This window comes from Micropterus dolomieu, linkage group LG05 (genome assembly GCF_021292245.1).
Source record: "Micropterus dolomieu isolate WLL.071019.BEF.003 ecotype Adirondacks linkage group LG05, ASM2129224v1, whole genome shotgun sequence".
Classification (NCBI taxonomy): domain Eukaryota; kingdom Metazoa; phylum Chordata; class Actinopteri; order Centrarchiformes; family Centrarchidae; genus Micropterus; species Micropterus dolomieu.
The window spans coordinates 7,938,866-7,960,652 of NC_060154.1; the positions used below are offsets into that span (position 1 = coordinate 7,938,866).

The following is a 21,787-nucleotide window of genomic DNA, read 5'->3' on the forward strand; positions in this document are numbered from 1 at the left end:
TATTATCAAATTTTGTCTTGATAATCCATTTACATGGCTTGTTAAAGCAAACCGAGGACAAATGAGTCTATGTTGGTTAGGGGTGGGAATCTCTAAGCACGTCACAATTCGATTACGATTCTGGGGTGCGATGCAATTTTTAAACAATTATCAATGCATCTTGATGCATCTTTTTTTCTTGAAGCATAAAATCCAAAAGAAATGTCTCCTCAATTACTTAAAAGGACTAGTTTGCATCCCTAATTTACTTTTACTAGGCTTGATTCCTCCTCGTCACCACCGTCCTTTTTTGAACCAGCTTTCAGACCTCTGAAAACTGAAATATTTAACAGGATGTAACATACAGTATGTGTACAGGATAGAGCTGTACACCTATTTAGCCTGATGTTCTCAACCGTGGGACTTTGTTACTAATTTAGCTGACGTTAACTTAGATAGCAGCTGAAAAACATGCTGTAGTGAGACGTTAGCTAGTACTAACCGCCTTCACTTTTCCAGCATTTGGGGAAACAACAGACTTTCTTAACGGTCATACTGTGACCGACACTGGACATTTACTACCAGACTGAAGCTTACTAAGTAACTTAATATTTTCCTCCACTAACTTTCACTGTCACTTTCTGCCGCTCTCTCTCTCTCATTCGCTCGCTACACACACACACACACACACACACACACACACACACACACACACACACACACACACACACACACACACACACACACACACACACACACACAGAGCCAGCCAAGCATTGAGTGTAGCCGTGCTGCACAGTATGAGAGTAAAACTTGCATGTGCATTTTTAGTAGGGTGATCATTCGGGCGCAATGCGTGGAATACAGGCAAAACACTGGTTATGTGCACATCACAGACTGTCCAGGTGCTGAACTTCCACACTTCTGAGAGTTCAGCTTTTTGTGTTCCGTGAACATTACGTTATCAATTAACATTTAGATAATCAATTTTTGACATTTGTTAATCGATTCAGAATCTTCCACGTCCGCATCGCGATACATTTAAGAATCAATTTTTTCTGTTACTGTTCTTTAAGTTTGTGTGTGTGTGTGTGTGTGTGTGTGTGTGTGTGTGTTGGTGTGTTGATATCCTTCTTCAAACTTTGTAGAAGAGCAATAATATGAGAATGTGTTTTTATGTCTGAAATTGTAGCACATAATTAGGCAAATGTGTGTAGGAGTAGGTTGAGACAGGAAAGAGTAAAGGGGGAGAATGAAAGTTGGGGGTGGTATGGATGAGTGATGTTGCAGTAAAGTATGGCATTATTAGTAACTGCAAAATGTAATGTTTATTCTTAATGCCTTCCCGATGTTTTGATTGATATGAATTTTATTGGCAACGTCAACGTTGACTTGCTGGAAGTTTTGTTCTGACTGCAGTGCTGTAATGTAGAGAGACGGGACTGTACAAATAAGGGAGACTGTTGTGTATGTAGAGAAAGGAGGACAGATAAAAAGTGGGTGAGAAAGGAGAGAGGGGGTGGTGGTATGGCCGATGGTTGGAGTCTCCTCATATTGTCACACACTTGTTATTACCACATTGCTGTGTTAAGCCTGGGGCTTTAGGGAGGACAGTGTGAATGTGTGTATGTGTTGTACACTCCAGTAGAGGCTTGAGTACTCACACATGCGCGTGCGCACGCAAACACACACACACTCACACAGAAGCTGTATGCCAAGACAAATGTGTCCACTTCTCTTTTTCACAAACACATCGTATACACTCATTTTACATCTCATGACAATTTGCTAGCGGCAGGAGTCGGATGAACTGTACATACAACCACAATGGTTGCGATGATGACAGAGAACCAAGTAACAGCACCAACATGCTCCAACTGAAGTGGTTTTGTCATTTTTTTTCTTTAACAATTCCAATAAAGTTTAGTCAAAAAAGACAACCATGTTCTGTCAACAATGTTGACAAAAGAAGAGAAAGACAGCACTACTTTCTGAAATTCTACAATAAACAGAGAGTAAGAAAGGAAGAAGACATAGTCTGTCTGTTCTGCAGCTGAGTTCAGTTTTTCTATCACAGCTCAGTCTCAGCTAAGAATACAGTTAGCCTCAATGTGTAAAATACTGCAATAATATTTAAAAAAGCTGGCAGATAATCATCCCAATTTTGTTGTGGACAACCAATTCAGGGTTAAATTTGGGATTAATCTGTACAGTGTATATAAACCAAACCAAACACAGTAAAAATATTTGAAATATTTTGAAATAACACTTAAATGATGTGTGCACACAATCTGTATCGGCAAAGGGGAGAGGTCCTTTCGTCATATCGGTGTATGTGTGTCCGGCCCACAGAAAACACACAACAACACAAACATCAGTAATTTAATAATCCCTGTAGGAATTTGCAATCCTGCGAAGGCAATAGTAAATGCAATTTTAAAACGGCCAGGCATGTGAGAACTGGTCGTTTTGTCCAGTTCCTGCAATCATCCTGATTATTTCCCTTTTACATGGTCAAATTTAGAGTCGCTATAAGTGGACCACTTCAGACTAAATCAAACTTTGACCTCAAAACATTAACTGTCTTGCATGAATGTTTAATTGCTTTACATTGCCCCAAATCTGGCTTCTAAGGCAGCACTTAATCCCATGGTCCATTGGTCTGAGAGGAATAACTTCAGGGCAGAAAAGCTATGTGCACAAGCTTCATACCAGCTATGACTGGACTGAATTTGAATAAAATCTTTCTTCTTGTAACATGTTTTTCCTGCTGACTTGCATTTATTTCTGTACACCTTAATAGACAAGAGGATAAAGATATATACTGAGAGAGCAATAGACAGAGACCAGCTTTGGAAAAGACAGCCTTGTTGGGAAGCAAGACCTGGCTACTGTAAAATGTTGTTTTGTAAAGAGTTACGTGTTAGTCTTCCAATAAAACTTTACATCAGACTTTCCTGGATGGTCATGTGATTTCCACAAATGAACAGATGTCTCAAATATCTCTAATCAGAAAGCTATATATTTAGATTTGTAACAGACCTTAGCCTGCAGTGCAGAACTTTTCTCTCTTCTGATTACTCAGTGAGAGTAATTACACAACACGGTCGACACGCACTTATGACGTATAGGTTCTGGCTCTGCCATACTGAATTGCTGCTGTTGCTACGGTTGATAAAACACATCACTACCAGTTCGCCAGCGCAGGGATGTTGCCACAGACACCATATTTTAAAACTCCAGTATATTTCATATACAGAGAGATTTACTTGCCAGTGATAGGCCTAATCAGCATTGTGTAAACTCGTTTGGCAAGGCCTTGAATGTAACAGATGTTCATTTATATGCAAAAGTCCCGCACTTGCTTTAAATGCAAAAGTTATGTTGTCCAGTGCAGAGATGTCATAACTAATGCATTTGCCTGGCAAAATAAACATTTAAATGTGTGGGGGTCCTTGCATATGTAAGTGTGTGCCTCTATTTTTACTCCTCAACCTCTCTATTCACACACAGTTGAAGTTTGTCTGACTAGTATTTGAGATTCCCCTGTATGTGTTTTGCCTCCTTTGTTTGTTTTGGCCAGTTTGTGTAGGAGCATTTCTGCATACCTAAGATGGGTTTTGGGGTTGAGGGAACTTTCCAGAGGTTTTTCCTGACATTAACACCAATGTTTTTCCTGCTCATTAAACTCTTAGGTGGCCCTCCAGATTGTTTTTTTTCTGACCACCTTGAGGAAAAATGTGGTCCTGGAGATAACCATGCAAAGATATTTTGCTTTGTCTTTCCTAACTCCTTCTGAACTAATCTTTGTCTTGAAGCATCACAGTGGGTTCTGATTTATTCCTTATGTTTATTCCCTAAGTAGTTGTTTTGTTTGTTTGTTTGTTTTTACCCACACAACACAGGTGATGTTGCTCATAAGCTCATACAAAAGCTGGGGAAAACCCCAAAAGTAAAAAGAGTAGAAAAGTAAAATTAGGCGTCACCACAGTGGCAACCACAAAATAAAACAGGATTTAAACATGCGTCTGAAAACATTGAGTTGTTTTACCACTATTTTTATACAGCAGCATGTTTTCTTTATATCTGGCATTGATGTAGTACAGTGTAGTTTGATTTATGTATTAGTTCTTGGCCTTACACTGTTTTCCCTCATCTTTGTCTTGTTCTCTCTTAGTCATCTCACTCTTGATGTTTCTTCTCACTTGGCCCCCCTTTTAAATTTTTAGATTTTTTTCCAAATTCCGCTCTTCTGCTTTTTCTTTATCTCTTTTGTATTCTGTCCTTTCATCTCTCCTATGCCTGCATGTCTTCCAGGGCCCTTCTTCATCCGTCTTGAAGCTCCCATGAACAACATCACCACCTCTCTGGGCCACACAGCTGAGCTTTTCTGCCGTGTGTCCGGCAACCCGCCGCCCGCTGTGCGCTGGCTAAAGAACGACGCCCCGGTGGTGCAGGAACCACGACGGATCTCATACCGATCCACGCCTTATGGATCACGCCTCCGCATCCGCAACCTGGACACTACTGACACTGGCTACTTCCAGTGCATGGCCACCAACACCCAGGGAACCGTTTCCACCACAGGCGTGCTGTTTGTGAAATTCGGTAAGTGGAGTTAAGCTGATACCAAGCATTTAAAAACGTACTGGCATAGAGATGTTACAATGAAATGGCTTTAGGACTTTATGGCTTTTATGCACTTACTGTGACAAACAATGACATTTTCCCTACTCATCTTTTCCTAACAAAGATCTGTCTCCTTTTAGCGACACTCGTCTCATCTGATTCTTGCTTGTTGCTGGTAGCTCCTGCAAAGAAAAATCTGGGAGCAGTATTGTTTATCCTGTTACCCTTGTCTTCTTTTCCAGATCCACTCCCTACACCTCTGACAGGAAGGCCAACGTAAGTTACTTTTCCTCTATCCATTTTTCTCTGTCTGTGTGTTCATGCTATACTTACCACAATGCAATACAGGGGACTGTTTCACAAGTGTTTTGTGAGCACTACTCGCATGCAAATGGTGGCAGCATCACGTTTCACAAATCATTGTTGCTTGACAATTGCAGATAGATTTGTGAGTCCTACAGATTTCTTGAATGACGCACGCCCGAATTGTATGTTTTTTGTTTTGATTAGTGAAATGTTCTAAAATCACAAAGAAGAGAGAGAAAAGGGATAAACTCATATGCCTATACTGATAATACACTGTTTGCTGACACAGTTTGTGGTTTGCTGACACAGTCTGAAAACTGGAAAATGCAGCATTATTTTTATATCTCATATTTCTCATAGTAATTAATTGCCTGCTTGGATAGAGCCAATGCAGCGTGCTCATTGAGCAATCACTCACATTATAACACACCTCGGTCTGCAATTTTCTATTTTATTGGTACAAGTCTCAGTGTGGCTAAATGAATATCTAAGATGATCCTTTAAATCCCAAATGTCTGATGTTGTTTCTGTCCAACCATCACAGCTGTGTAAACCAGATGTTGACATCTATAACACACTATACAGCATCTAACATACTGATCCTGGTAGTAGCAGTGAAATTTGGTTAATTTACTTTTGACCTACTGTAAATTCAAAACCTGTGCTATTTATTTAATTTCAAGGTAATAATGAGACATTTGTCTGATTTCAGGGCTATGATGAAATTATGTCCTTAGTGTACTAATGAGTTTAGTTGATTAACTGAAATATTTCCACAGGAAATGAGCAGTATAGAAAAATTACCTACATCTCTCTGTGTGGTTTCTTTAATATAACCTTGTATAATCATCCAGTTAGCTGCCAGCTGTCTGGATGAACAGCAAAACCAACCACAGTCCTGCTCTCTTAACATGCACATCAAATTAAAAAGGGTCTTAAGAGTAACAAATAAAATCAAATGATACAAAATGTTTTTAAAAATGTATCAATAAATATATTCTACTAAAACATTTTTATGTTCTTGGCAATAGCAATGCTGCTGCTCAAATCAAAATTTAGTTTGACTCTGGTGAGCTTCCTTTGCTTTGTTTTGATGTCTCCCCAGTGTTATGGGATAAAACTCTAAGAACTTTCTCAGTTTGTTTGATTCTCGCAGGATCAAAGGAATTAAGCTGGATGATTTTCCCCAGTGACATTATGGCGAGGCTTACTGCCATGTTCCATGCAGCGTGCTGTGAATCAAAACTGCTGGCACAAAGAGGATATGAGACACTTACTAAATCCACTCACTGCCTGCACAGTCATACACATACGCACACATTTGAGCATGTACACATACTCCTTTTTTAAAACATCTGTTTCCACCACTCCTTTGTTTACATGTTTCTGACTTTTTTCCTGTGCGACTAAATTGCATCTTGTTTCAGAGATGAGACAGTTGGCTCACAAAGACAACACAATGATATCTTCTCAAGGGAGTTATCAATGGAAAGGAAAAAATATATAGATTGGCCTCCAAAAACAGCAATGTGAAAATACTGGAAATAAACTAAACTAAAATGGAAAAATAAATGTAGATAGTTGCAGGATGTGTTTATGCTAAATTACATGTTGACATAAGAGATTATCTGGATGACATTGCCAGACTGGCATGATTTATGATCATGAGAAGTTTGTAATGCAGTTTCTCACATCGGATGAATGAATTTGCAACTAATAAAAAGAATGATTGGATGATTAAGTCTTCACCTCTACAATCCATCTAACAATCCATCTGGAGATTTTGAATTCTGTGTCTGCTATCATTAAGTATGTGGATTTGTTGTTTGTCCAGTGGAAAGCTTTTATCTTCGAATTTTCTGCTCTTGCTTTATGGTGGATTTGTAAGGTAATATTTTAGGCTTGAAAGGTTTCAAAGGTTTTACTTGTGATAAAAATGAGCTATTTTCACAAAAGTGTTTATTTAAATGGATATAGTACCATGAAAATCACCAAGATGATGATATTCATGAATTTCACAAGTTGCAGGTGATTAAAATCTACAGAGGCTTCTTGCCTCCTTTCCGTGACTTTCAAGTTCTAATAAATTAAGTTCTTCCTCTTTTGTTTTTTTCCCCCCTGCCAACCCATGAAGGAAAGTGTTGCAGTCAGCCGAACCACGTGATATTGAGCCACATTACAGTCATTACAGACTTCATTTAAATGGACAGTGGCCTCCTTTGACAATGGCAGAGCTGCAGGGGTGGTGGGCTGATTGTCACTGCTGCTCATCATTAGTGCCACGGCCAACTTATTAGCTGTAATGTAGGGTGGCAGGCTGTCAAGAAGACAAGGTCACCTAATGATGACACTTGACGACCTGCAGCCGCTTACGTCATGCAGCAGCTGTTCAAATGTCAAAACGTCTGCTCCTTGACTCAAACTTTTTGGAAAGACATCTTGTCCAGAAGTAAGTTTAAGTGAAATGTATTATATTATTCATATATATATATATATTAGCCTTCCACTACTTTTTTGTACCTCACACTCTCTCCCATCATCTCTGTATTCAGAGTGTTGCAGCGAGCTCAGTGACTTCCGTTTTCTTGCGATAAATTAGCCACAAATATTACTCACAAATAAAGGGGAAATTTCTTGCCACCCACCTTGTTGAACCTGAACATAACATAACTTCATGTCCTCAGTGTTGTCTTTGCTTCTGTCTGTGCTCTGATTTCCATCCCCTCTACGGTGGGCTTAAGTATACACTCTGTGGTGTGCGGGATATTACAGCTGTGTGTGTGTGTGTGTGTATGTGTGTATGTGTCCTCAGGGTTTGGTTTTTGAGAAAAACCACAGGCAAACTAAAAGCTGACAGCCCGGAGGCTTCTACTGCAGCTTGTGTCCATTGTGGCTGCCTACGATCAGAGCAGGAAACTGTAGCAGAGCAGATCAGAAATACAGGAAGGAGGAGACAGAAGGACAAGGACAGGAGAGGAAAGTTTGAAGCATAGACATTTCCTTAAGCACAGACATTTTTTGATTCGTTCCAGGGCTGTTTTAAGTCTTTTAAAGAACATCAATTTATAGTCTCAAGTTCATAAGGCAGGTCTAAAATCTGTCAGTTAGTCTCAAGTCCATGTAGGCTTGTTACAAGTGTTCATAAGCATATTGCAAGTTAGAATGAAACAGTTCCTTTCAAATCCTGTTTTACATAGTCGTCCGTTGTAGAGAATAATTAAGTGTGTTTGTTTTATGTGGAGTACTATTGGCAAGGACCAAAAGCTTCTTGAAGCCCTCAACCCCCAACACTTAGGCGTTGAGATGCCAACCTGGAATGGCAGCATCTCTTGTTCGAGTCAGACTGGGAACGTTTGATGTTTCTCTCTCTCACTTGTTTCCTATCATAATTTCCTGGTACCACCCAATAAAGCCAAAATGAACATAGTCTCACAGTAACAACATTTCAGGAAGTCACAGCGCTTGTCAAGAGATAGGTGTGGGAGTCACATCTATCTTCTCATTTAACTCTCCGCAAGAAAGCAACAAAGCGTATTTCCCAAACTATTACTTTTCTAACTTTTCTATTACTTTACTTGTTAAGTCTCAAGTCCTCTTATTTCTGACTGAAGTCCACGTCTAGAGTCTGACTAATAAAATCTTTCTAATCCAAAGTTTATGAGTATGCCACTAGTTATCACAGTGCACCCCGTCAACACTGTGCCCATGCTCCTCCTCGTCATTCTTCTCCTTCCAAATTCCCTTTCCATTCCTCTCCTCCTTGGAGATGTTTTTAAAAGAGCCAGAACAAACACAGGGTGAGGGGAAAAAGTCTCGCCTGCCAAAATTAGACCCCCAACTTTGTCCGTCTCTCTCTGTCTCTCTGTACGCTGCCACGCTTCCTCCATTTACAGAAAAAAATAGAATGCGATGGAGACGGCGGGAGACTGAAGGGAGTGAAAGAAAAACAATGTTAGGAGGGTAGTAGGAGGATGGTACCATTAACACCCAGGGTTGCATGTTGTTCTTTGATTCCCGGGTTCTGCGGGGTCGTCAGGGTTCAGGTGTGATTAGCTGTGTGGAGGCGACGTGAGGTTTAGCTGTACTCTCAGATCAGAGGTAACTTCTAACTCAGGCCTGCATGCAAACTGCCCACTCTCTACAGAGAAGGCCAAAACAATTAAATGAATCAGTAGGGTGCATTAGAACTTTGTCTTACACGTTAGGCAGGTGGGACAGAGCTGACTTTTATTAGTTATTAATATGACAGTTGAATGACAGAAACAATGTTTCTGCTGCTCCCAAGTAGCCACAATATCAGTTATTGCAGGTTTATCTTCATAATTTCTTGCATGATTTTCAAAACACAGTTGCTTTTATATTTCTAATACTTTGACTTACTGGATATATACATTGTTTTTTATCTGACAGCAGCAATAAACAGACTTTACGCAACGCGCCCGCTGATCTGAGTTTCTGTCTGTGTTTATAATAGAGGGGTTTTCTCCCTGTTTGAAAAGATTAATACCACTACACCCTGGCTGTCAAGGCTGTTTAAATTTCTCAAAACTTTCCCCACCACTTTTCTCTCAGCACTAGCAAAAAAAGCAATTACAAAAATAGCTGCTATATTTTTTCTTTTCCCTCCACTGTGCCTCTCTGCTCGCTCCTCCATCCGCTCTGTAGTGAAGAATAAAGAGCACAGGTTTAACAAAGAACAGATTCTCAGTTTTTTCTGGCTTATTTTTTGTCCATGCTCTGACCGTTCTGCTCTTTGCTTATCTTCAATCTTCCTATCATTGGCGTCAACATATGCCAACTTTTTATTTTAAATTGATGGTTGACAGTATTTGGTTCAAGAAATCTCCTCCAAACTTAATATACTTTATTTGAACAATAATTCAAATTTAGGTTTCAGTAAATCTAACAATCCCACATGCCTGGAAGTGCTGGTTTGTTAATGATTAGATTTATATTTTTATGTTTATGTCTATAGGTATAACTACGTCTGTACTTTTTTTAAGTTTGCAATTCATTTGCCAGTTGAGATCTTATTTGGGTAACTTGACATCTCATTTCTCTAATCAGGTGTGTTTAACTGTAATACAGTATAAACACACATACAGTACAACTTTTCCTGCAACTTGTGTGTGTGTGTTGTGTGTGTGTGTATATATCATGTGTGTGTGTGTGTGTGTGTGTGTGTGTGTGTGTTGTAACCAACCAACACATGGTGGATGGCTCTGTAATTAGCCAGCTGTCAACAAACTAGATGAAATTGACCTCGGAGCTGACGTGACAAGGAACATGAGGCCCGTACTGCCATCAGCCCTCTGGCTACCCAATTATACAGTACAGTCTAAGCGTTATAGAGTTAAAAATGAAGGAGTAATTTGACTTTGAAGAGACAGGACTGTAGCGTGTGTGTATCACCCACAGCGTTGCACAGGTTGATTGACAAATTACTTTAAGGAAGTAGTTTCCAAAATGTGTAATGACTTGAAAATGTCACTCTAAGTTGATCTTGAAGCTTGCTTAGGCTTGCTCAAATGTATTAGGTGCCACAATATGTGTGTACTGTTATCATAATAGATTTATTGATACCATGAAACTCTTTTCTCTCCTCCTTTCTATTCTACAGAAGCTGTTGTGAGAGGCTTGTACTTACAATGTCTGGGTAATTGGCATCTGATTTATTAAGACGTAAGGTATTTACACAATAAGTGCCTGCTACTTCTACTTCTGGGTGTATTCTGGAGGATGAAAGGATACCGTCAAGGTGTTTTATCTGGCAAAGATCAGCAAAGGATCCAAACTCCCGATTAATAAATTAACATGTCAAAGCATTTATTTGAGCTGCAATAAAGCTCTTTTACTGAGATAATTATTTAGAGAATATTTTACAGGTATTTTGCTCTGAGCTATATCTTGCATCATCCCTGCAAGAAATAGACTGACTGCAAATCAACCAGCGGACTGATTAACCAGCGTTACCGCTTGTGTGGCATAAATACAAGTTGCAGCAAGGTAAATTTTTTATCAGTATAGTGTGATTGTAAGAGCATTAGCTGCTCAAAGAATATCACTGGTCAGTTTAATGAACACACAGGCGCAACTCTCTGTTCACTTCTGTCCACCCCTTCTGAACATCAGTTATTGCCTGTTATTGTGTTTATGTATTATCAGTGCAGTCTACTTTGTGGTAGATTCACATTTTATTCAGTCTTATAAAATAATAAGTTATAAAACTTTAGCTTTCCACCCACAGCCTTTTTATTATATCTGCACCTCTTAACCACCTGCTTTTTTACACACAAAACTGACCCTTGCAAGTTGCAGGTACCTTTGTAAATCCACATGTTCCCATGATCCTTCCTTATAGAAATAGTTTGACATTTTGGTAAATACTCTTACTCACTAGATGAGAAGATGCCTCATTCATATCTGTATCTGAACTAAATACTAAGCTACCACCAACAGCTTGTTTGCTCAGCTTAGCACAAAGACTGGAAACAGAGGAAACAGCTAGCCTGGCTCTGTGTGAATAAAATATGCCTACCAGCACCTTTAAAACTAACTTATTAACACGTTATATCTTTTTTTAAATCCGTACACAAAAACTAAAATGTTAAAACAGCAACTGACTACCTTGCACAGAAAGCAAGAACAAATAGTCTGACAGATAACATCTATAAAACCACAAATTGTTAATTTTTCACTTTGTTTACGGACTTTTGGACAGAGTCAGGCTGATTCCCCACTTTTTCCAGGCTTTATAATATAATCTAAGCTAAATGGCTGCTGGCGGTAGCTTCATATTGAGCACACGGATATGAGAGTGGTATCCATCTTCTCATCTAACGGTCAGCAAGAAAGCCTTATTTCCCAAAATGTAGTTTGTTTAAAATGCACACGCATCCTGTTAAGGGTTGCATTTCACTGATGACACATTGGATGGCAAGTACAGTACAGTGTTGGTGTGCCTGTTTGATAATAACATGCCCCCCCTTTTTTGTCAAATTCAGCAAATTTTCCTCACGCTTCACTACCTGTCAATTCTGTGTGTGCTGAAAAAAGAAATACGGTGTACACAGCGCTGGCTCTGTAAATGAGAAACAAAGTGGCTCATGTCAAGCCACACAACAATATTTCCGCCATTCCAACCATGATTTGTGACTTGCCAGGGACATTCAGCTTACTTTCTAGTTTGCCAAGACATGCTGTTGTTGTGATGTTAGCCATAGTAGCAGGAGAGTTGTATTGCTGTCTGGAGTTGGTGTGCTGGCTTTCTACATGTTGGCTTCAAAGCAGCAGCTGTAGCGACAGTTTGCTAACCCACAACCCAGCTAAGGATACATTACTTGCCATGTCGTTGTTTACTCTTTATCATGGTATTTGTCTTGGTATTGGATTTCTCCAGAATTTCATACACCACCTTTAAAAACCACTGTCCTCTCACTCTTCCACCCTACTGCCTTAAGCATACAGTATGTGCTGTTTTCAGTCACAATAGGCTCTTAACTCAGACTGTGAACTTGTGTGTGCTGTATTGAGAAACTCCGGATTTTGGTTTCACTTCTCCTCACCTCAGTGCCAGTGTCAACACTGCTGTGGTTCTCAAATGCTGGCCAGGATTGATGATGATTTGCTCCACACCACAAGCATCACACCCATTCAGAGTGAGGGGATGACAGACCTACTCAATTTTTGGATCCACTTCTCCTCTGCCACATACTGATCCACTTCAGCACTCCACATCAGACTAACGCAGGGGGTTCTGCTAAACTTATTTCAATTTGGGATCTGGTTAAAAACATATGTATTTCACTCTGGAACTCTTTGAGACACTACTCAGACCTGCCAACAACAGGCTCTGTACCAGTGGAGTTTTCACAACCCAAAGTTTAACCAAAAGCGAGAGCAATAGCTGTTGCAGTATTCCCAAATAGCTTAGTACTCCTGTTAACTGCCAAACATGGAAAATGGGAAAATGGTTTACACTTTTTTGGCAAAAGGTAAAGGGCATTTACTGTGTTTTACTTTCACTTTTAGATTGTTAAATGTGTGTATACACTACCAATTTTTATATGTATGTAGCTACACTGATACTCAAGGAAGAACAAAGACACTACTGAGACTAAATTCACCTCTGTCCTTTTTTTCCTTCTGTCTAAGGGGCCTTTTACCCACACGCAGTCACACATATGCACACTTGCAGTTCTACATAAAACACAGAGTCAAAGAACTGCACACGCAGTTACTCTTACACACCGTATTTCTCACACATGTTTAGTTAAGCCCTCAGTGGGGCTTAATTGCCGTCTTGTTGTGGATTCTTTTTAGGGCAGTGCTGATTGATTGGGGATCAGGGCCCTAATATGGCTCATCGGGGACAGGCCCTTTGACATGGCCTGGTCTCAGGGCACCGGAGCTGTTTGAAACCAGAGATCCCACCACAGCCCCCTCCCACAAGCCTGGATGCCTCTCTGCTAAATGCTGCCCAGGTCAGGGGGCTTCACACACATACAGGGAGACACGTGTAGACACACACACATTTAGGGACTGTCATTATGTGTAGCCAGCTTTAACTGTTAAAGCAATTTACATTATTAGGCGTTAGTGAGAGCGTAAGTCTGTCTGAACATACTTTACCACACACAGCAAGTTTCATACAGAACTCATTATGAGCAAGGCTTTCACACTCAGCTTGGACAGGGCCCACTTCCTGTTTCCTGTTTCCCAGAATCCCCTGTGTCAGTCTATTGGTGATCCTGTTGGCAGGTCTGGTCAAGGTCAGGTCTGGTAAAGTCTATGCTTTAAGAAAGTTTGAAAGTTTGTATGTATATGTGTGTGTGTACGGTTTATCCCTGAGGGTTACAAGTCCTAGATGGGATATGTGGGGTTTCCCTGAACTTTGCCCTAAACCTCCCATGAACACGAACACACACACACACACACACACACACACACACACACACACACACACACACCACACACTCCTGCAAAGAAAAAAACACACTTACATAAAGGCTAGTATGCACAGAAAGTGTTCTTTTTTGCACTTAGTGGTGGTGTTGGAGTGTGTGAGTGAAACAGAGGGAGGCACAGTGTACCTTGAGCATTTCTAGGTATAAATAGAGGCTTTTGTTTGCAATTTGGACTCGTACCTTGTGAACCTGGGTCAGATGATATGTGGTAATTTGTAGAGTTTAACTGGATCAATGCAGTTTGATGTAGAGAGTATTGATAAAGGAAAAGCCCTTTCAGTAAAAGAAAGTTTCAGTATCAGTCAGTTTTGTATTTATTGGTCCTGGCGGCTACCAAATTGCATGCGTATGACTAGAGGACATTTTGAGTTGTGATAAAGCAAAAGGTCAGCATTGTAAATCTAGCTCCCACCTCTTCTTCAGGGAAAGATCTTACCAGGAAGACATTTGAATGTAAAGTTCAGACAACATTGGACTGTCAAAGGAAAAATGATATATGATTGTAGAGAGATTCTCATTTCAAGCATTTCTTGCTTTATAAAGTGATTAAACAATAAAAATGGGATAAACATAGATATTAGCATATAGACCACACACCAACATGAAAACCAATAAAATATTAACAATAGTTTACCACCCTTTTAAACCCTATATATTTTACATATACGGTATGTTTGTCCAGTTCTTCCTTTTTTAAATCCCATAGTCATAGACAAACTTATCCTTAACAAAATGAGTTAAGTTAATCTGTATGGAAGCATTTTTGTGCCTCTGTGGAACATAACAGGATATTGAACTTTGCTGCTTGTCATTTCTCCTTTTGACAAATCTAATAACATCTGTCGAACAAAGCTAAAATAGCCTGAAAGTGAACTGTGCGGTACAGTATGAACAATCTCGGGTAGTTATTGACAGTAAAGTTATTCATAAAATGGAACAAATTTCATTAAGGTATTCTAGATGCCTGTATTCACTCCTATTTCTTGCTACAAGATATGTTTTTGTAACGATAAAATCATTTTCATATGCAAAAATATCAGTTCTCAGTGTAACCTGAATTGGTCCCTTAAGGCCAGCATGTGGGTGGGCCTGTTGCAGCCAGAGGACAGATCAAATGATGGAGATATAGAAAAGAGAGGGTGTGTGTGTTAATGTTATACTTGAATATAATTTTCTTTAACTTTCCCTTCACTTTTACAGGGCTTTTCTTATTCTCAGTCAAAGGTCCATCTTCAACCAAACACTTTACCAGGCTGATATAATTCTCTTCACTACATCAGTCTGCTGTAGTTCTTTCCTCTCTGAGATGACTCTAGGCAGGAAGTTCCTATGAACACACAGAAGAGCACATATCACGTAAACACATACAGGCCATGTTATACATCTGGGTGACAACTCTGATACCAACTGAGTAATGTGCTGGTTAGTCCGCTTTGTTTTTAAGAGAGCAGGAGCCTGTAAATTATCTTTTATTGTAAGATCCGGAGCTATGTCCTCTCTAGGACCTTGAGCTAAAAGACTGTGTGAGCGTGTGTGTATTGCACTTCACTTTACAAGTGTTTTTCAGCAAGGGATTAAGTATCGCTAATCTGATCAGTAATATTTGTGTTCCACTATTGATTCATTTTCTGATTAAGTGTGGTGATTTATCTTTCTTTTGTGCCCACATTCCTTTAGCTTGGCTTGTCTGCTTGAGCTTCATCAAGCAATATCCTTACTATATTCCCCATTAACCCCGGAAACAACAGACAACAGGCCTGAACTCTCTGACTGTCAGATGTGGGTTTATGTGTAGGCAGAGAAAGCAATTATTGTAGTGATACATATAGCAGAGGAAAATGTTTTCAAGTCAAGAAAAACACTAACGTAAGTGTATGTGATAAGTAGTCATCTGCAAGTCATGAGTAAGTCTTGCATCTGCATTGGATTCTGCTACAATGAGGCTACTGTCAATGGATAAAATCATGACTGCAGAGAAGGAAATAGTAGTTTGATTTTTAGGGAGTAACAGCAAATGTATATTTTCTGCTGGTGATTTGTACGTGAAGACAGAAAATGAATACATTGAACCAAGACATACTAAACTCACTGTCATCTGTTAACTTAATGGCTTTGTTTAACTGTGTGAATGTATTAAGGTGGATATCCTTTAACCAGACTTAAGCCTTTTTTGTTTGTTTTCTGTGTCCTACAGACACCTTTGAAGGCAGAATGTGTAAAGAGGGATTATTTATGGGCTTCACAGAGCGGCGGTGTTTCCGTTCCCCACACTACATGCCTTTTAGTGACTCTTAATCGCTCTCATCAAGGATTATTCCACTTTCCTCAAGAAGCCATGCATGTATTCAAACGTGTGTATTCTTGTTCCTTAAGCACCGTCAGTAGCCAGTCATCCAAAACATGTGTCCTCCTGTCTGCCTTTGTGTGTTCAGATTGGGATCTGTGATCTAGGAAATAAGCTGTTGTAAATCATGCAGTGTGTGTGAGTGTGTGTAGCGGGGCTTACATGCTGTCTGAATCACAGAAGTAGCTTTGCTCTCGGCTATCTCTTTACCCCATTTTTTCTTTTGTGCTCTCTTTGCTTTTCCTGTTATTATTATTTCCACACGGATATTTCAAGGCAGCCTGGAGTCAATTCAAGAAATGCTATTAAGAAAAATACAGAAGTTTTACCGCAACAAAAATGGAAAATAAGTTTGATACAAAGACCTTTCCGATTGAGGCATGAATACAAGTTGCTATTGAGATATTTGTATCGTTCATCTTGTTTGGTGTAAAAATAAATTCACATCAATGCAAGATAGAAAAATATGTTTTGGGGATAATGATGTTTTGGGTCACACACACAAACTACATTGTTCAGCAGTAGTTGGACTAGCACTCCTAACTGTTTTCAGTCCTTCGTCTCTGTCTTTTCCTTAATTATCTCTCAATCTCTTTTTTAGAATTTTTTTCTCTCCCTCTCTTTTTACTTTCCTCGACCTTCTCCGTTCTCTATCCATCTATGTTGTTTGTTTTCAGAGATCTCTACAACCAATGGGTCAATGGTTACTCAAACAAATCTGCCTGCCCCCTCCCTATGTCCCCTCTAGTACACCTTCTTGAGTCCTAGTAATGGATTTTACTTTTTAACCCCTGTGCTTCATTTGTTTATGTGTGCATGTGTCTGTCTAAACACCACTGGGTATATGCTCGGTTTCAGGAGACATATTGCCTCCCCATCCTGCTAATTGATAGGCTGATGGACACCTTCACTCCCTAGATCCTCCCCCATCTGGGTTTCTGATACCCTCCAGTCCTCAGGGGTAGTGATGTCACCTGTTCTGGAGCGTTGTGAGGAGTGACGGGATTGATGTAGGGTCCTTCCCTGCATGTCAAATCACCATGTGTGTGTTAACCCTGTTATTAAAACTTTGGCATCATCCACAGTCATGCCTTTAAGCCTGTGTGGGCAAAGATTGGGCCTTACAACCAATACTTCAGCAACACATTAAACACCAGCAAGTTTCTCTGGAAGTAATTCTGTTGACTAGCTTAGATAAGATCAGTATTCAAGTTACATTCAGTGAAATGTTAAAATTTTTCAACCATAGGCAGTTTCATCAAAACTAGCATTTAATGTTTGAACAAACCACTGCCTGCAGTGTCTTTTCCGAGAAAATTCCTCAGACTCACTGGAAGTGATGCATTTAACATTTGTGGCAGCAAAAACAATTGCGTTTTTGAAATAAATATAAGAACTGTATATTTAGCATGAGCAGAGATCAAAATGATTATGGGCAGTGTTTAGAGCAACTATAGCCATGGATGTAAAAACACAGCCCTGTCATTCATTTGAATGAGGCCAGTACAATGCAAGGGGCTCTGGGAAAAAATGTTGAGCCAGGCTGAACTTTTGCCTTCACCACACTGCGATGTCAGTCAGCAAGGCTCTGTGTTGGCCAGTCAAATACGTGTAGGTGCACATTCCTCGTAGATTACTCTGTAACATGAACACTGTATTGTTTACCTGTTTACTGATTATGAAATGATCATGATCACTTTCAAAGCAGTAAAATCTTTCGTCATAATGTTATAAACAGTTGTGGTGTGTTTTGGAACCTGATAAGCCCACAAACTCATAGACCTATTCCTTCCTGGATCATATTTTCATTGTCTCACTGGTAGTTAAAGCATCATCAAGTTTTCACTCTGAAAGTCCACTAAAGACCGTGTCCAGTCCAACTATAGCACTGTTTGAAGTGCACTGTCCTCATTTGTTTCAATGAGGAAAAAAGAAAACTGCAGTGTTGTGTGCTAGTAGCGATGAACTTTGCTTAACATTTGCCTCAGTGCTGTAGTATGTTATGTCAGCAGTGCACTGCTAAATGACTGCTACTGTAATAACTTTTTATTTTGTTGTAATATCCAGTCTCACGGCATTGTTTTAGTTTTTGATAAGCCTTCATACTCATAGACACATTACTTGAACTGTGCTTCCTGGATAGTCTTGTCTTCTTACCAGTACCTGAAACAACATGCCCAGAATCAGTCAGCCCCTTGCATTCACCTGATCATTTCAACCTGAACAGACGAAGGAAAAAGCACCATACACAGAAAGGAGAACTTGAAGATATTGCTCTACTGGGGGGAAAAAAAATGTTTCTAATAGATTTCTACAAATCAACTCAAATTCATCCACGATGTCCTCTCTGCATCATCTCTTATCTGTCTTCTTGTTTCCTTCCTCTTTCAGTACACTCTCTCTTCGTCCTTCTCTCTGACAGAAGCCTCTATTGTTGCTGTCATTAAGCCGTAGTAACACGAGGACTCAGGAGCGCTTGTTCTTTCTCCATTGTATCCTTATGCAGCGCCTAGTGGCCCTCACTCGCTGTTCATTCCCAGTGCGGTCACGGGCCACTGGCAGCCACAGACCCCCATCAACCTCATCCTCTGGTGGCCATTTTGGCTCGTTGTCAGTGAGAGATCATTATACACTGCAGCTACACATGTATTCTCCTACGATAATAGTTACACTGTCTATAAGCAGACACCAGTATAAAGTATCCAACACATGACTGCCCTACAGTTATTGTTGTTGCCAAATATCAGTATACTTTTCACCAGCATTGCACAGATAAAACAAAAAAATAAGACCATGGCAAAATCCTATATTTATGTTTTGCTGAGTACTAATTCTGTGGTACCTTTTTATAATTGTAAACAGGCTGAATAATGCTGAACAGATTTTGTTTTCTCATCTTTTTTATCATCTGTGTCAGACTTACTTCCAGGGAGGAAATGCAGTCTCTTGAGGACAGCGACCACACAATTGTCCATTGTTTTCTACCCCTCATCCTCTCTGCCTATCCATTCCTTTCCAGATCCACAAGTGTCTTTGATTTGTTGTTGGACACCATTTAACACGCATAAACATGTTCACAAACACTCTCTGAAAAGGTACAAAAGTGTTGAATCTCAGTGAGTCACTGAGCTCAAGAAGATATTTAAACTAGGATCTGTGTTGGATGACATTTCATCAGTATGTGACCCTATTCTTACCTAATGAAGAATTTGCAAAGAAATACACAAATAATTTAAGTAACCTTAAAATAAAACTACAAATCAGACTTTGAATAACTATATACAAAAGTCACCTCAGTTTATAGTTGAGTAACTTCAAAACAACAACAACAAGGATCTGAGAAGACCTTTTGAGATCCAGGAGTTGCTGTTGTGCATTAAAACAAAACCAGGGAGCTTATGTTTTTCACACAACACAAGCTATTGGGCATCCCCAATCAGGATACAGCAGCTGTGACGTCATGTTGCTGGCATCTCATCTCCTTTTCGCTTAGCACCCACAACAGCTCCTGTCAAATAAAACCTTGAAATCTAAAATGTCACCAGGATCCACCCCTTGCCTCCCTACCCTCAAATCCCATCTTTTCTATATCCCATCGAACAAAGAGTGTTGAGTTTCACATCCCCTCAACCCCACAACTCAACATAACCCGTCATCCCAGCCCACAGCTTCTTGATGAGAAATGCCCAAGTTTACATGCTGAATGACTAAAGATCTGTTCCATAATCAAAGCATAAAGTATAGACCCAACAGTGAAATTCTCCGCAAGGAGAAGTTTGTTTATTCTGGAATAAACAGAGCATGTGCTACAGTAGTAAAGTCCCACACTTTTAAAGGTGTTTTTGAAGATGGAAAAAAGTTAGAATATTTAGCAAATGGTTAAAAAATTTAAAGTTGATTTAAGAAAGGATTAGTAGCAGTCTGAACTGCATATACAGGAATTTATTTTTGATACCATAGGGCTCTGTATCTTTTGCATCTGTCAGAAAATTCTCACCCATATACTTTCAAATTCAATGTCCAGCAGTGGGGTTTGGATAGATCACACTTTAAAAGATGATGCTTTGGCACGTTGGAGTTTTCTTTCGACTTCTATTTTTTTATGTATGAAATTATTTTTTCCTTGCTGCAGTCGGTAATGTGCTGTGTGTCAGGCATTTTTGCAGGAGAGAACCACATAGAGAGAGCGAGTTGGATGGAAAGATGGCAAGGGAAGGGTGGAGGTAGAGCAAGAAGAGTTAGCTGTTCCTGCAAAGACAGTGAGACAAGGGAGATTCCACATTTTGAACGATTTACGAGTTTTAAAGAAAAACAGTCTTTAGTGCTGAAATTTAACTTCTTTTTGAGAGAAGGTGTGGAGTCGACTGTGAGGGAATCATCCATTTTTGCGGGCTAAACATTTGCCCTGCTCGACTTTAGAAACTAATGGTACATTTGTCAACAGTCCGCAAACCTTCGTCTCTAGGGTCATGGAAGTGCATGTGTGTGCCACTGTGTTTATTTTACTCTGTTTGTGTCTATACAGTAAAAATAAAACTATTTAAATTAAGGAATATCTATCTTCAAATGTTCAGTTGTGTCTCATAGTTGCAGTCAAAACACACAGCCTGCATCCTCTTCATCATCATCAGATTCTTGTTTATCGGTTTACCATCTCAGCCTCCTTTATATGCCCATATAGCTGTGTATACAGTATGATAAAGTATAATAAGGCAATATACAATCTAGTGTTTAGCCTACAGCTAAAAAAATGTATGTTGTATCCTGTTGCTGCCCTGCAGATATATTGCCAAATGTTTTTGGCTAATGTTTTCTGGCTATGTTTTTCACTTTTATACTGGCCAGATTTTTTATAGAGAGAGAGAGAGAGAGAAAATAATTTATTTAATCTATTAATTTAATAAATTTAATCCCATTGTTATGCGCAAAATTGAATAATGAATTCCAAAGTAGTGTATTGCGCACTTTTAATTTAAATGTACTGTTATATACACAAAAGTGCAATAATGTGGTTTGCAAACACTTGAAAAAAAATAAGGTGCTTTTTACCCGCAGTATTCCCATTACACAGGAGCGATAAAATATTTCTTGTAAATTTCAACTTACACATTAATGTAATCAGATATTTAAACCAAAGCTATTTGCCACTGCCAGGGCATTACCTTTAATCTAGCTTGATAAAACAAGTTAGAGTCCAGAGCCACGATCATAACATCATAACAGGCACCTACTGAGCAACAGGTTAACATATATATAAATCTGTGTTCTTGTTTTTTTCTGAACTGGTATCAGCAGAAACATTTTTTTCTATCAGGGAGCAGCATAAACGGTCTATGTTCCCAAGCAAGTTCAGTTGCAAGTAGCAAGTGAGGTGAAGTGGTCGCCTCGCACACATGCCCGCCCGCGCCGAAGTTGAATTGTCTTTTTTTGTACGTGACCCTTCGCTATGGCATTTGTTCGCTTGTCTTGCTTTTGTTTATCTACTTCTCCCACGCGCTGCATGCATCGTAGTCTGCCGAAACCTCCCTCCACCTCTTGTTTGGGTGGGTGATTTGCAGGCTGA

At 39.6% G+C, this 21,787-nt stretch overlaps 1 protein-coding gene across 2 annotated transcripts in view; it reads left to right on the top strand.

Moving 5' to 3' along the window:
* ror1 (receptor tyrosine kinase-like orphan receptor 1) overlaps positions 1-21,787 on the top strand; it is a 138,605-nt gene that overhangs the window by 98,724 nt on the left and 18,094 nt on the right. For both annotated transcript variants that reach the window (XM_046049531.1, XM_046049532.1), the window contains 2 exons: positions 4,297-4,587; positions 4,851-4,884. In XM_046049531.1, the coding sequence (XP_045905487.1) occupies positions 4,297-4,587; positions 4,851-4,884 (325 nt within the window). The remainder of the gene's footprint in view (positions 1-4,296; positions 4,588-4,850; positions 4,885-21,787) is intronic.